The 12,171-nt window shown below is 45.9% G+C and overlaps 1 protein-coding gene across 2 annotated transcripts in view; it reads left to right on the forward strand.

The window, feature by feature from the left end:
• The first annotated feature begins 381 nt into the window (after nt 1-381).
• ZNRF3 (zinc and ring finger 3) overlaps nt 382-12,171 on the forward strand; it is a 138,556-nt gene continuing 126,766 nt past the window's right edge. For both annotated transcript variants that reach the window (XR_008530891.1, XM_054594115.1), the window contains exon 1: nt 382-862. Coding sequence is in view for 1 of the 2 variants with exons in the window: in XM_054594115.1 (XP_054450090.1) it covers nt 572-862 (291 nt within the window). In the remaining variant the exon portion in view is untranslated. The remainder of the gene's footprint in view (nt 863-12,171) is intronic.

Below are 12,171 nucleotides of genomic sequence, written 5' to 3' on the forward strand. Positions count from 1 at the left end.
CGCTGAAGGCCAAGCGCGGCAGGGGTGGAACAGGGACGAAGGGGCGGAGCGTGAGCGTGGGGGCGGAGCGAGGGTGAGGGGGCGGGGGTAGAGACGGCGGGGGCGGAGCGAGGACAATGGGCGGGGCAAGACGGTGGGCGGGGCAAGAACAATGGGTGGAGGGCAGGCGGGGGCGGAGCTGGGGCAAGGGGGTGGAGCGCAGGCCGGGGCGGAGCGAGGGCGGGGGCGTGTCCGGCGATCGGGCCCCGCCCCCCGCCGCAGGCGCGCCCGCTCCGCCTTCCCGCTCCCCCGGGAGGCCGCGGCGGTCGAGCGCCGGGAGGGAGGGGAGAGCGGGTCACGACGCTGTTGGGGCGGGGATAACCCCTCACGTGGAGCAGATGAAAGGGCCGCGGCGCGACGGCCGGGGGTGCGGAGCCGAGCCTGCGACCCACAAAGCCGCTGCTGCTGCCGCCGCTGCCGCCGCCGCCGCCGCCGCGATGGGGCTGTGAGGCGTCCGCCTGCACTCGGTCCTCCGCCGGCCCGCGACTATGCCCGGCCGCGCCCGCCCTCCGCGCCCTCCCGCCGCAGGACCATGAGGCCACGCTCGGGCGGGCGCCCAGGGGCCCCGGGCCGCCGCCGCCGCCGCCGCCCCCGCGGCCCCCGCGGCCACCGCCTGCCGCCGCCGCCACCGCTGCCGCTGCTGCTCGGGCTGCTGCTGGCGGTCGCGGGGCCCGGCGCGGCGCGGGCCAAGGAGACGGCGTTTGTGGAGGTGGTGCTGTTCGAGTCGAGCCCGAGCGGCGACTACACCACCTACACCACCGGCCTCACGGGCCGCTTCTCGCGGGCCGGAGCCACGCTCAGCGCGGAGGGCGAGATCGTGCAGGTAGCTGCCCGCCGTTCGGGCCCCGCGCCGCCGTCGCCACAAGATGGCTCCGGGGGCTGCGCCCGCCGACCCCGCCGCGGGCTGGCGGGCGGGAGGGGCGGCGAGGAGGCCGGCGGCATCCCTCCCTGGCGGGAGGGCGGGCGGGACGCGGCCTCCGGGGCGCCAGAGCTGGGGGCAAGCGCACGTGGGGGCTCGGCCTCCTGTGAGTCTGGGGGGCAGTGAGAAGAATCTCGGGTCTGGGCACCCCCGTTGGGGCAGGCCCCTTGGGCGGGTTGGGCATTTTGGTTTGCCTCAGGTGGAAGTCCCGGGAACTACCTGTTGAATGCTAACTTTGGAAAGATGAGCGATGAAGGATGGGGTGGCTTGTTTCAGGTAGCAGACTTTGCTTTTCATCCATGCACGTTCGTTTTGGGAGCAGCCCAGTTTGTCTGAGGGGTTGTACAATCAGGTTCTTCCCTGGAACCTGCCGCCCGCCTCACCTGGGGGCTGATCCTTTTTAGGACTCCGGACGAGCAGCAGCAGGGAGGGGAACAGGGGAAGCTGGCCGAGGAGGAGTGCCCTAGAGTGGCCGTGGAACGCAGTCCTCTCTGCGTGCCTCCGATTACAGAGGGTGGGAGGGAGACTGCCTGCCTGCTCCGGGGCCAAGGACTTCTAAGGAGGGCGTGGGAATAGGGAGACAGGGTCGTTCACTGACAGGGCCTTCACCTTGCTCCCTGTGAAAGAGGTCTGCATTTCAAAGCACGCTGGCTAGGGAGAGCGTCAGGCTGAGCTCTAGCCTCCGCGGATGGTGAGCGGGGTAGAGATGCCTTCCTGCTTCTTTGGCCACGATTTAATCAGCTTGCTGGTGGACGGCCAGCGCAACTTGTGGTGGTTAATATGCATGCCTCGGATGGGGCAATTTGAAATGGTTGGCTTGTTTTTTGAACCTTTACGGGTGATGGGGATGGCTGCAGGGCCCAAGCCTTGGGCCTTCTGCGCTTTATCATTGGATGAGTTATGAATGAAGAGAAGGGGACTGTATGGAATGACTGCACAGCAATCTCTTCCTTTCCCCTCCCCTGGTGTGGACTCAAAGCTCTGCGTGGATAGGACCGGGAGCTGTGCCGCTTGGCTCCTTAGAGGTGTGTCTTTACAAAGCTGGGGAGGCACCTCTGCTGGATGATTAATTAGCAGCATTGTCTTACAGGGCTCTTATTCCCATCTTAGACTTCTGCGGGGTAAATAGAAGGGGAAGCACATGTCGTTTGAGCCCCGTGACTACATATGTTAAAGGCTTTTGGACATTTTTCTTTAATGTTATAATTATGGCCTTTATAAGCTTTAGGGACGATGCTCTGCTGAAGATTCCTACACATTTCAGTCGCAGCCTTAAAGACGAGTTTGAATCTTAGAGCTTACTATCTGTGACTCCTTGTTTCTCTTTGAGGATTCCACTGTGCCCTGATGGCTTTAGAAATGTTTGATTTACGGTCTCCCAAGAGGAAAGATGTTTTAACGTGGCACTTCACTTTTTGAAGGAGACTTTTGAAGTTTGCGATTTTTATCTGCAGTGTTTTAACTTGTAGTCTTTCTCCATGGTAGTTTGGCGAGCTATCCATTATGAGTAGTGCTGTACTTTGGAGATAATCCTGGGTTCACCATTTAATACAAAATTAGCAGTTTAAACACACCATTTGTAACTATTTTATCCTTGTGAGTGGAGAGATAATGTGTGAATTTGGCAGAAGGAATCATTCTCTTTTGAAACTTTTTGAAGTGCTTATCTAACTCTTTTGTAGTCCATTAGCCTAGCCAAAAAAAAAAAAAAAAAAAAAAAAAGTCAACAATTGCTAAGTAAAGAAAAATGACTTAAATGGTATTTAATAAGTTTACCTGTTAAGCAATCACTAATAGGTGTCCTTAATTCCCTTATAACTGCAGTAATATTAGTGAGTTTATCTGAGCTGTTTGAATAGTCATTTCTCGGTATTCTCACTCTATATCTTTAGTACCTTCATTGTGGGGGCCTACTCGCTGAGCCTCTATGCACGGAGGGGTGCAGTGTGGCTTTCAGGGCTGTATGTGTACAGAGGCTGGCATGCTTTTATTAGTTCTTCGAATACACTACCCAGTTTAAGGAACTAGTGTGGCCCCTGTCAGCCCTGAAAACGGTTTTTGTAAGGAAAGCTAATGTTTTTTAGGACTGCTGAGAGGGATTGTAACCTTTTTCATGAGACATGAGAATGCAGGAGAAACAAATTGGTGTTCAGCTTCAGATGAATCACGTTTTCTAAGTGCCCTCCTTTTATTTTATTTTTTTTATCTTTAAAAAAACCTCTGCAGGATTTGCTATTGAATACTTTCTGGTCTTCAGAGCAGAGTTCATTTTCTACAACTCAACCTAAATAGTAGCACTATAACATTGCTTTTGCTATTTCCAGTGGGGTTCAGTAGCACTGTTCCTGCTTTAGGCGAGGAAAAAAAACCTGTTTGGGAGTCTCTCTTCTTTAAGAATTCTAAGATAGGAAATTGGTTTGTATTACTGATTTGTTTCCCTCCCTGTTACATGCAATGAAGGGGGAGGGGTGTGTGTGTGTGTGTGTGTGTGTGTGTGTGTGTGTTTGTACAGTAGATACCTTATCATAGTCTGGTTTGCCCAGATGCTTATAGAGTATCTGCTCAGTCATTTGCATGGTTGAGGGTAGCGGGGAGGCCTGGTTAAGAAGTGTGTGTTTGAGAGAGAGTAATTCAAACCTTGGGATTAGTCACAGGATTCTTGGTTCTCTTCATGTGCATTTTAGGCTTAAATAACTTTCCCAAGGTCACAGTGTGCTCTGTTAGAACAGAGAGCTTTTCTTTTTTGACATCATCTGTGAAAGTTGTGAAAACAATGTGTGGATATGAAATGCTGTTAATTACTTTTATTATCTTTTTCATGCAACATCAAAGACCATTTGCTTATAAGAGTGTCAGGCATACATTGTGAGTGCTGGAGGAATTAATTACACTTTTCCTGCAGTTCTGAAGTATGGAGCTTTACAGCATTCTTAGACATATTGATACATATTTCATCTTTGAACCAATTTGCTGCTGTTAATGAGATTATTATCTGTAACTTTCAGGCTTGACTGTGCAACTCACAGGGTTAGTGATGTTAAATAAAGGCCCCATTAAACACTGGCTAGTGGTATGTGGATTTGTTAAACAAAGAAAATTTGCATCACTAGAGATGAAAGATTGTTTTAAAGTGGAAATGCTTACTTTTTTTCTTGAACTCAAATATTTAGAAACGCTTGAGAAATTCATCTGAAGAAGGAATCTGAGTGATAGGTTTTGTGTAACTTTAAAATCCACCTTTCTGGATCCTGCGTTGAGTGTTGAATGGTCTTAAAAGCAGAGAAGAGCTGAAAACATAAGAACCAATATGGTGCCTTAGCTATCAGGGTTGGGAGGAGAGCTGGGAAGTGGGTTAGAAAGGCTGAGTGAGGTCCTTAAATATCCAATGTTACCTAAGGGTATCACAGAGAATAATTTTAGGAAACTAATTCCTCTGCCTTATTTCTCTGTCAGTGTGTTTCTGCAGTTTAGCATTAGATCAAACATGTCCTTTTCACCTCCATTTTAAGTTAACTTAATAGGCCTGCCTCTAAAAACTGACTTGGCCTAATAGAACAACTGTGTGCTGATGGCTGATATGGATTTATGCAGAGGGGGATTGCTGTCTGTCTTGTCAGAAGGGCCTCCATAGGCTAAAATCAAGCATTGTATTGGGGGAGAAAATATTAGGGCTGTGTTTTGTGATCTTAGGGGCTCTTATTATCTGTCTTTCCCCTGATAGCTCATGAGAATTACAATACAGTTCTTAATGGAGATGAAGGTGGGAGTGGGAGGTAAGTGTAGAGTCTGTAGACCAAAGAGAAAGTGGTGGTGGCTTCCATTTATGACCATTTACTGTGTATGGGGCACTATAGCAAGCATGCCATATTTTGCTTGTTTCAGCTTGACATTAACATGGAATTAGCAACTACTGTTAACCCATTTAGCAGATGAGGAAACTGAGGCTGAGAAAAACAATTTGACTTTTCTGTTCTCACACAGTTAGCAAATGATAAATCCTAGATTAAAACCCAGGTCTGTTTGGCTCCTTTGTTTTTATTTTTGCCAAGTAAATAGATTTGGCTGGTTAGGGTTTTGACATTCACTCAAGTCTAACTTTTTAATAGTTTAGTATAGGGGTTCTTAACCCGAGGGTCACAGATTTCCAGTGGTGGCATGTGAATCCCTGAAATTATGCATGCAGTCTAGTGTATGTGCACTTTTATTTTCCTTAGAAGATAGACAGTTTTGCCTCTGAGGATTCTGTTATGTCCCTCCTCCCCAAGAGGAAAAAAGGAGGCACTAATCTAGTACCTGTCATCCAGTAGTCCATTAGGAAGACTTTGAGTGGAGTGATGTCAGGCTCAGGCTGGCAAGAGTTGTAGGGAAGAAGTCGTCTACAGGTTTGCATGCCTCCATTGTGCATATTTATTTGATAGATGTTTACCAAATCCCTAGTCTATAGCAGACACTGTAAGGCTATTGTCTTCTGGAGCCCACTGTCTCTTTCTTATAAAGACAGACGTGTATGGATAAATGATAATCCTTCCCAACCGAGGTTCCTCACTGAATTGAGACGTTAGTCCCTAAGGCATCTGTTGTCCATAATGGATTAAATTCTCTCCTGTGCACCTGTCTAAGACTAGTTAAATGCATCATCTTTGGGAGAAGTGAGAAGATAGCCATTCAAAGAATTTTCTGCGCTTAGATGATGAAGTGCAGGAAGGCAGCAATCTGAATGCAGGAGAGCATGTTCCCTTTCACCATTCGTTGAAAAATGAAATGGAGCATCTGTTAATGTTGCATTGCCTTAAGAGAAACTTCTCACACTTTCCCTGTGGACCCAGACTCTGTGGGTTTGCGTCTGTTTGTTTTTGCTCAGTCCTGGATATACCCCTGAGTCCCTAATGCCTGCTATTTAGCAGACACTCGATATTTAGTAAGTGAACGATGGATTTAGAGTTGACATCAGGCAGGCAGTGGGTCTTCGTAGGCTTGAATTAATTGATGAGAACAATTTCATTTGGTTTAGTTTATAAATTCTGGGGCTCTCTTTTTATTTGGTGGTTATTTCCAGAAACTTGCTGGATTAGATGGCAAGAATGGACCGCTGCCTGGTTCTGGTACAGCCACTGGTATGATGCAAAGTTGTATGAGAGTGGACTGTGTGTGTGTGAATTCAGGGACAGAACACCTGGCATCATAAAGGTGTGAAGATGGTCTTTGCCTGATAAAATACTGAGTATTGATGAAGCTCTAATGTGGACAGCTGTTGTGGATGGACATAACATGAAGATTAGTTCATGGTCAAGCCCTAGTGTCCCTGGGAGTAACTTTGAAAGGCTTGGTATTCAGAATCATCATTAACTTGAACATATGCCATGGGACAACTTTGCTTCTTGATAGCATTTCCGCAAGTCTGTAGAATGAATGGATTTATACTTCATGGCAAAGGCGACATTTAAATCATTTCTAATAATCAGAAAAACCAGATTCAGCCCTTCAATGTGTTAGGTGAGGAGACTGAGGTCCAAAGAAGTGAAGCGCCTTGCCCAGGGCCATGTGGCAAAGGCAGAGATGAACCTGAATTAATATTTGGGTCTCCCGACTTTTAGGCTTTGGAGCCTTTCTGTCGTCCCAGCTGCACCTCAGTTGAGCGCAGCAGGGAGAGTGATGTGGAAGTCTGCTTTATGGGCAGGTATATTATTGGGGAAAGCCAGTTCTGGTTAAGCTGTACATTGGGTTTAAGCCATTCCTTTTCTCCTCTAATTTAGATTTTGAGTTGCTCTGTTTTCCACTCTATCAGACTTTAAAAAATAGCTGCTAATGCTTCCTATATGCCAGGCACTGGGCACAATGCTGTGTTCACAATTTTTTTTTAAATTTATTTTGTTCAATTACAGTTTACATTCAATATTAATTTGTATAAGTTTCAGGCATACAGCATATTGGGTAGACAGTCATTTGCTTTGTCCACATTTAACCTGTGAGGTAGATGGCATGCCCCAGGTTGAGGAAACCAAGCCTGGAAAGGTAAAGTTACTTGTCCAAATCACTAAGTTGGAAGTAGGGCTGAGATTCAAATCCAGGTATGACTGATTCTAAGCCATTTCTGTTTTTATACAAGTGCTTCACTTGGCACTTTTTTCTGCTTCAAATGAGAATATGGGAATTAATGGTGGAATTTAGAGTGAGGTATAAACGCAGACTGATTGACCAAAAAATGAGTCTATAACTTTAACTGAGTAAACTACCCTTACAGAGATGTATGTCCCACATACCATCCTTCCTTCCTTTCCTCCTTCTCCTCCTTTAAAAAAAAAAAATCACAGAAATCTCATTCTAACTTGTTTTTTTCCATGAAGACATGAAGAGCCAATCTGGTAAGTTTGGGAAGAGGGACTGGTGACTTGAAGTATCCAGCTGTCACTTGATGGCACTTCCTTTTTTTTTTTTTGCTATTGGGAAAGTTGGAACGGCTGTAGTGTTCTGGCATTTAAAGGAATTTCTGGTGTGAGACACACCACCTTGTTGTGGTTGACTTGTTAAGAGCCATTTTGGATTCAGCATGGCTTTCTCCAAAGAGGTCATGGCTTGTGTTCATCACCTTTCTTCACATAGGCTGTATGTTCCCTGTTTGAGTTAAAAGGTTATTAAAGAACCTAAAGCTGTGCATTTTTCCTGCTCATTTCATCCTCCTGGCTGTTAAAACTTCCTATGGGTGCTGCATTCCTTCAGTAGGCAGACACTCAGTGCTGCCTTCTGTCTGCCAGGCCCTGTGCGAGGCAAGGCAGCAGGTGGGGATGAGTAAGACGCTGTCCCTGGCCGCAGGCAGCTGAGTGTAGGCTCAGACAGCATGTGAACTACAGTCCTATCTGGTAGGCCACATTCATAGGATACTGGGGAGCACCTGGGCAAGGGTGCTAAGTTTAGGCCTGGGCAACCCATTCTGAAGAAACATGTCTTTAATGACATAGTACCTGGATTTGCGCCTTCTGGCCTCTTCCAACTCATTTTTACCTACCTTTGAGGTTAAAGATGATAACCTCTTTGTGGAGACATGCTTTTATACCTGTCAGACAGTATAGGGAAGATATAAAGAGTAGAGATTCTTTGTTCCATTTGTATCTTGAATGAGATGTTTTAAAACCTGACTTTTAGCGGCTCTGTTGACTCATGGATAGTGTACAGAGAATGAGGTCAGCTGACCCATTGTGGTTCAAGGAAGAGCATTTTATTTTTATTACCCTTAAGATGTGTTGTAAGACAATATTAGTCCCGTTCTCTCCCCAGTAGCCAGTATGATATGAATGTTTAGAAACTCAGTGTGTAGAGTTGATTCAGTGATAACAGACTTTGATGATCCTAGAAATATGATGTGAAAATGCATGCTGGAATAGGAACTTCTGGTCTCCTAATGCAGAAGCTGTTGCATTTTTAAGATAAAAAGAGTGGGGGTCATAGTCAGTTTTGTATAAGGTCCCACCCAGTGTTGTAAGAATTTGATTAAAACTTGAGTTTTTACTTAAACTTAATTTGAGTATAGTAACTTGTCAACAGACATTTATTGAGTTCCTACTGTGGATACAGCCTAGAGAAGAAACATAGCTTTTATGTACCCATTATATAATTTTTATGCACCCATGGTGTGTGTTTTCAGATGTTATTTCTGTGATTTATTCCTTACAAATATGGGCAGTTAAATTAGCCCCAGAGGAAACTGAGGTTTGAAGTACTAAGTAAGCTTAGCAAGGCCACAGAGATGGGATTGAACTTGGGTCACCTGAAGCCAAAACTTACTGACCTCACCTGAAACCTGGGTGTATTTTGGTAAGATTAGGCAGAAATAGTAGAATAGATTCATTTTACATTACTTCTAATTGGAGCCACAAGACCTTCCTTTAAAAAATTCACCTATAACTTTGTTTTATTTTTAATTTTTGTAAAATATTTTATTTTTAGAGAGAAGAAGGGAGGGAGAAAGAGAGAGAGAGAAACACCGATTGGTTGCCTCTATACTTGCCCTGACCAGGGACTGAACCTGCCACCAGGCATGTACGCTGATGCACGTGCCCTGACTGGGAATCAAACCAACGATCTTTTGCTTTGCAGAGCAATACCCAACGAACCGAGCCACAATAGTCAGGGCTATAACTTATGTTTTAATTATAAAAATAATACATGTTTATTGTAAAATACTTGGAAAATACAGAAAAGTATGAAAAATAAAAACAGTCCCACTGCTTACAGATAACCTCTGTTAATCTTTTGTATAATTTTTTTTTTCTTGAGCTGGGAGAGATTTTCAAGAAAATTGGTAAAAACATAACGTGTTTTTAACCCTTCATCCACCTTGAGCATTTTCCTCTTACTAAATGCTGTGAGACATTTTTAGTGTCTCCGTAACATATATTTGTTTTTCATTATTGTTATTTAAATAATACAAACGCTTTATTAATAGTCGAATGTCATCCCCAGAGGCCATGTGGTCCACCTAGACATCCAGAACCCACACACCAACTCCGAGCCTTTCGCTCTGACTCCAATAGGGTGAGCACGTTGCCCTCACACACGGGGCCTTTCACATTGCGGATGATGGAGCAGCTCCTGTCGTCCATGAATGCCACGGCCACCTGCCTGCACTGTCCCTGGAAGCCGCTCCTGCCCGGCACCTTGATGACCCTGGCTAGCTTGATAGATTGCACATGACTTGTGTCTATGACAGCGGTAGCAATCTGGTGGAGACTGTTTTTCATTATTATAAGTAATGGTGTGAGGAATATCCTTTCTCTATCCCTTGACTATTTTCATAGGATAAAATTGTAGAATTAGGACCACTGGATTAGTGGGTGTAAACATTTTTAATGTTCCTACCACCTGGTGTCATCTTGATCTACAGAAAAGTGGTTCTAAATCATAGAGCCTTGTCAGGTCAGCATACGTGTTCCCATGACCCCTGCTCACAGTGGGTTGCATCTGTGTCTTAAAACAGAACCAAAACTTTATAAAAATAAAATGTTTTTATAACATTTCATATATATTTATAATATATTCCAGTCATTTAGTAAATACTAAATACTAGTTTTTTCCTCTGCCGTGACTAATGTCCACATAGAAGAAGGGAAGGTACCTGGCATGATACCTGGAAGCTCCCCTGTAGGTGTGTCTGAGCACAACTCATGAGCAGTAAGCTGCCGTTGTGTTCTGGGTAGGGACACCATGGCTGTGCAGGCAGATGGCTGTGCTCAGAGGCCTAGAGAAGGCGTCACTGATGGGACCACTGTGTGGTTGGTACACTGCCAGACAGCAGATTGTGGCCCAGGAGGGTGCTTCTGCGCTCCCTGTTTTCCACGCTGTCTCTTTCCCAGGATACAGGCTGTCTGCTTGTGAACAGGCTGGTTTTGGAAAGGCGGTATAAAATTGTCCTCTCAATCCAAAGTGACGCTGTCAGTGTGTGGTAGGCAGAGTGCAAGTAGAGCCATGTACCGGACTATCAGGGCTGCACTTAAACAGCAGGTCCCTGGGGTGAAATGACTTCATGGTTTGATCCCTCTTAAAAATCTAGAAATGTTACATAAAAATCTGGGGCTTTGGCTCCTCTTGAAAAATTAAAAGTTTGGCAATGTTGGGTCCACATTCCCGCACGGGCAATAGCCTGGCCTGCCCTATTGAAGTTGCAGCTGTTCCCTTCAGATGGGCCCTCCAGTTCACAAGTCCCTGTTGCATGGCTTCAGTGTATTTCACTGACTGGTAATTCTTTACCAGCGTCTGCCCCCTGTAGCCATTGGGATTTGCCACCTTGCTGTCTCTGAAAGATCTGAAGCTGAAAGCTTCCTCAAATACCCAAAGTGTCTGATGTCCATCAGTGGCATTATGACACTTCCGTGGACCCCGTGAGCCTCAAGTTATGCGACTGGGGAAGGCCAAACTGGCTCTGAAGCGACCAGAGTGCTCTTTTTACTCGTTCTTCTTGAAGGCTCAAGTCTCAGAGCCATGTGGCCTGCACCTTCATTAAGATCTTTGTCCCTTCTCTCTCGTTGCTCCTTGGTTTCTTTTGACTACTAGTTACTGTTTGAACTGACACACACCCTGAAAATGCTATGGCTCAGCTCTTCTTTTAAGTGAGGGAACTGTGAGTAAGGGACTTAGGCCTTTGGACACAAGAGGAGCTGAGATTAGAACTTGGGTCTTTTAGCACTTTCAGGTGCTTGCCTTACTAGAATGGCATCCTACTTTTGATGGTTGAGTTCCAGAAAATCTTCCATGTGCCTGGTGCTTTAAAGTCCCTAGAGCGCTTTCATTTGTATTATCTTTTTTTATCCTCTCAGCTAGGAGCACCTTCCCTGGATTCTGCCCCAGAAGGCCTTTGCTGTTCAGGTTGTCCTGGTTGTCAAGGCTTGTCCCACACTTGATATAGAATGCTTTTCTTGGGACCTAATTGTACACTTTTACTTAAATGCATTTGACATTGTGTGTTCAACACCTTTATATGATTTTTGGAAGTATCCCTGGTTACCTGGAGACTTGGCATCTTTTCAGAAAGTGCCTCAGTCTTGGAGTAGGTGGTAAGCAGGCATGTAAAGAATGTTGCAAGCTTGACTTGCAAAGCCATTTCAGAATTTAAATCAAAGTAACTTGTGGCCAAGTCAGAGGGAAATGGTGTACTCAAGATTCAGGATGATGTTTGACTTGATCTTTCCTTACTTCTTCATGCTAGATGCTGCCAAGAGCCTCCCTGCCTCACATTCTCTTGGCTTCCATGAATTCTTCTCCTTTCCACCGTTCAGTGTTTTAAAGTAACCTCTGATCTCCTCACTCCCTTGGTCCAGACCTTTCGGTGCCCTCCATGGGCACTACCAAACTGAGTGCAGAGGTGACCTGGGCTGTCCCTCTAGCCTCTCTTCTCACTACTGTTTTGGAGACTTGGGTCTGGGTCCAGTGTGCTTTCACCCTTGTTTCCTGACTGGGTCCTGGGCTCTCCTCCTCCTTGCCCTTCATTTTGGATTGCCTTGTGCTGTGATACATTTCTGTGCCTCCACTTTCCTGACCCCCATCTTTGCCCTCTAGTCTTTCTTTCCCCCAACTCTCTGCTCTTCCAGTCCTTTCCCATCAAGCATTGATTGCTAAGTTCTACTAGTGTGTTCCTTCAAATCAAAGCACTCCATTTTTCATTTCTCAGCAGGTCTTAAATTCCTTATCTTAGGTATTCTTTCATTAATGTTTTCTTTGTCCCA

The sequence above is a fragment of the Pteronotus mesoamericanus genome, unplaced genomic scaffold (genome assembly GCF_021234165.1).
Source record: "Pteronotus mesoamericanus isolate MK-2021 breed Mesoamerican mustached bat unplaced genomic scaffold, CSHL_Meso_final scaffold_507, whole genome shotgun sequence".
NCBI lineage: Eukaryota > Metazoa > Chordata > Mammalia > Chiroptera > Mormoopidae > Pteronotus > Pteronotus mesoamericanus.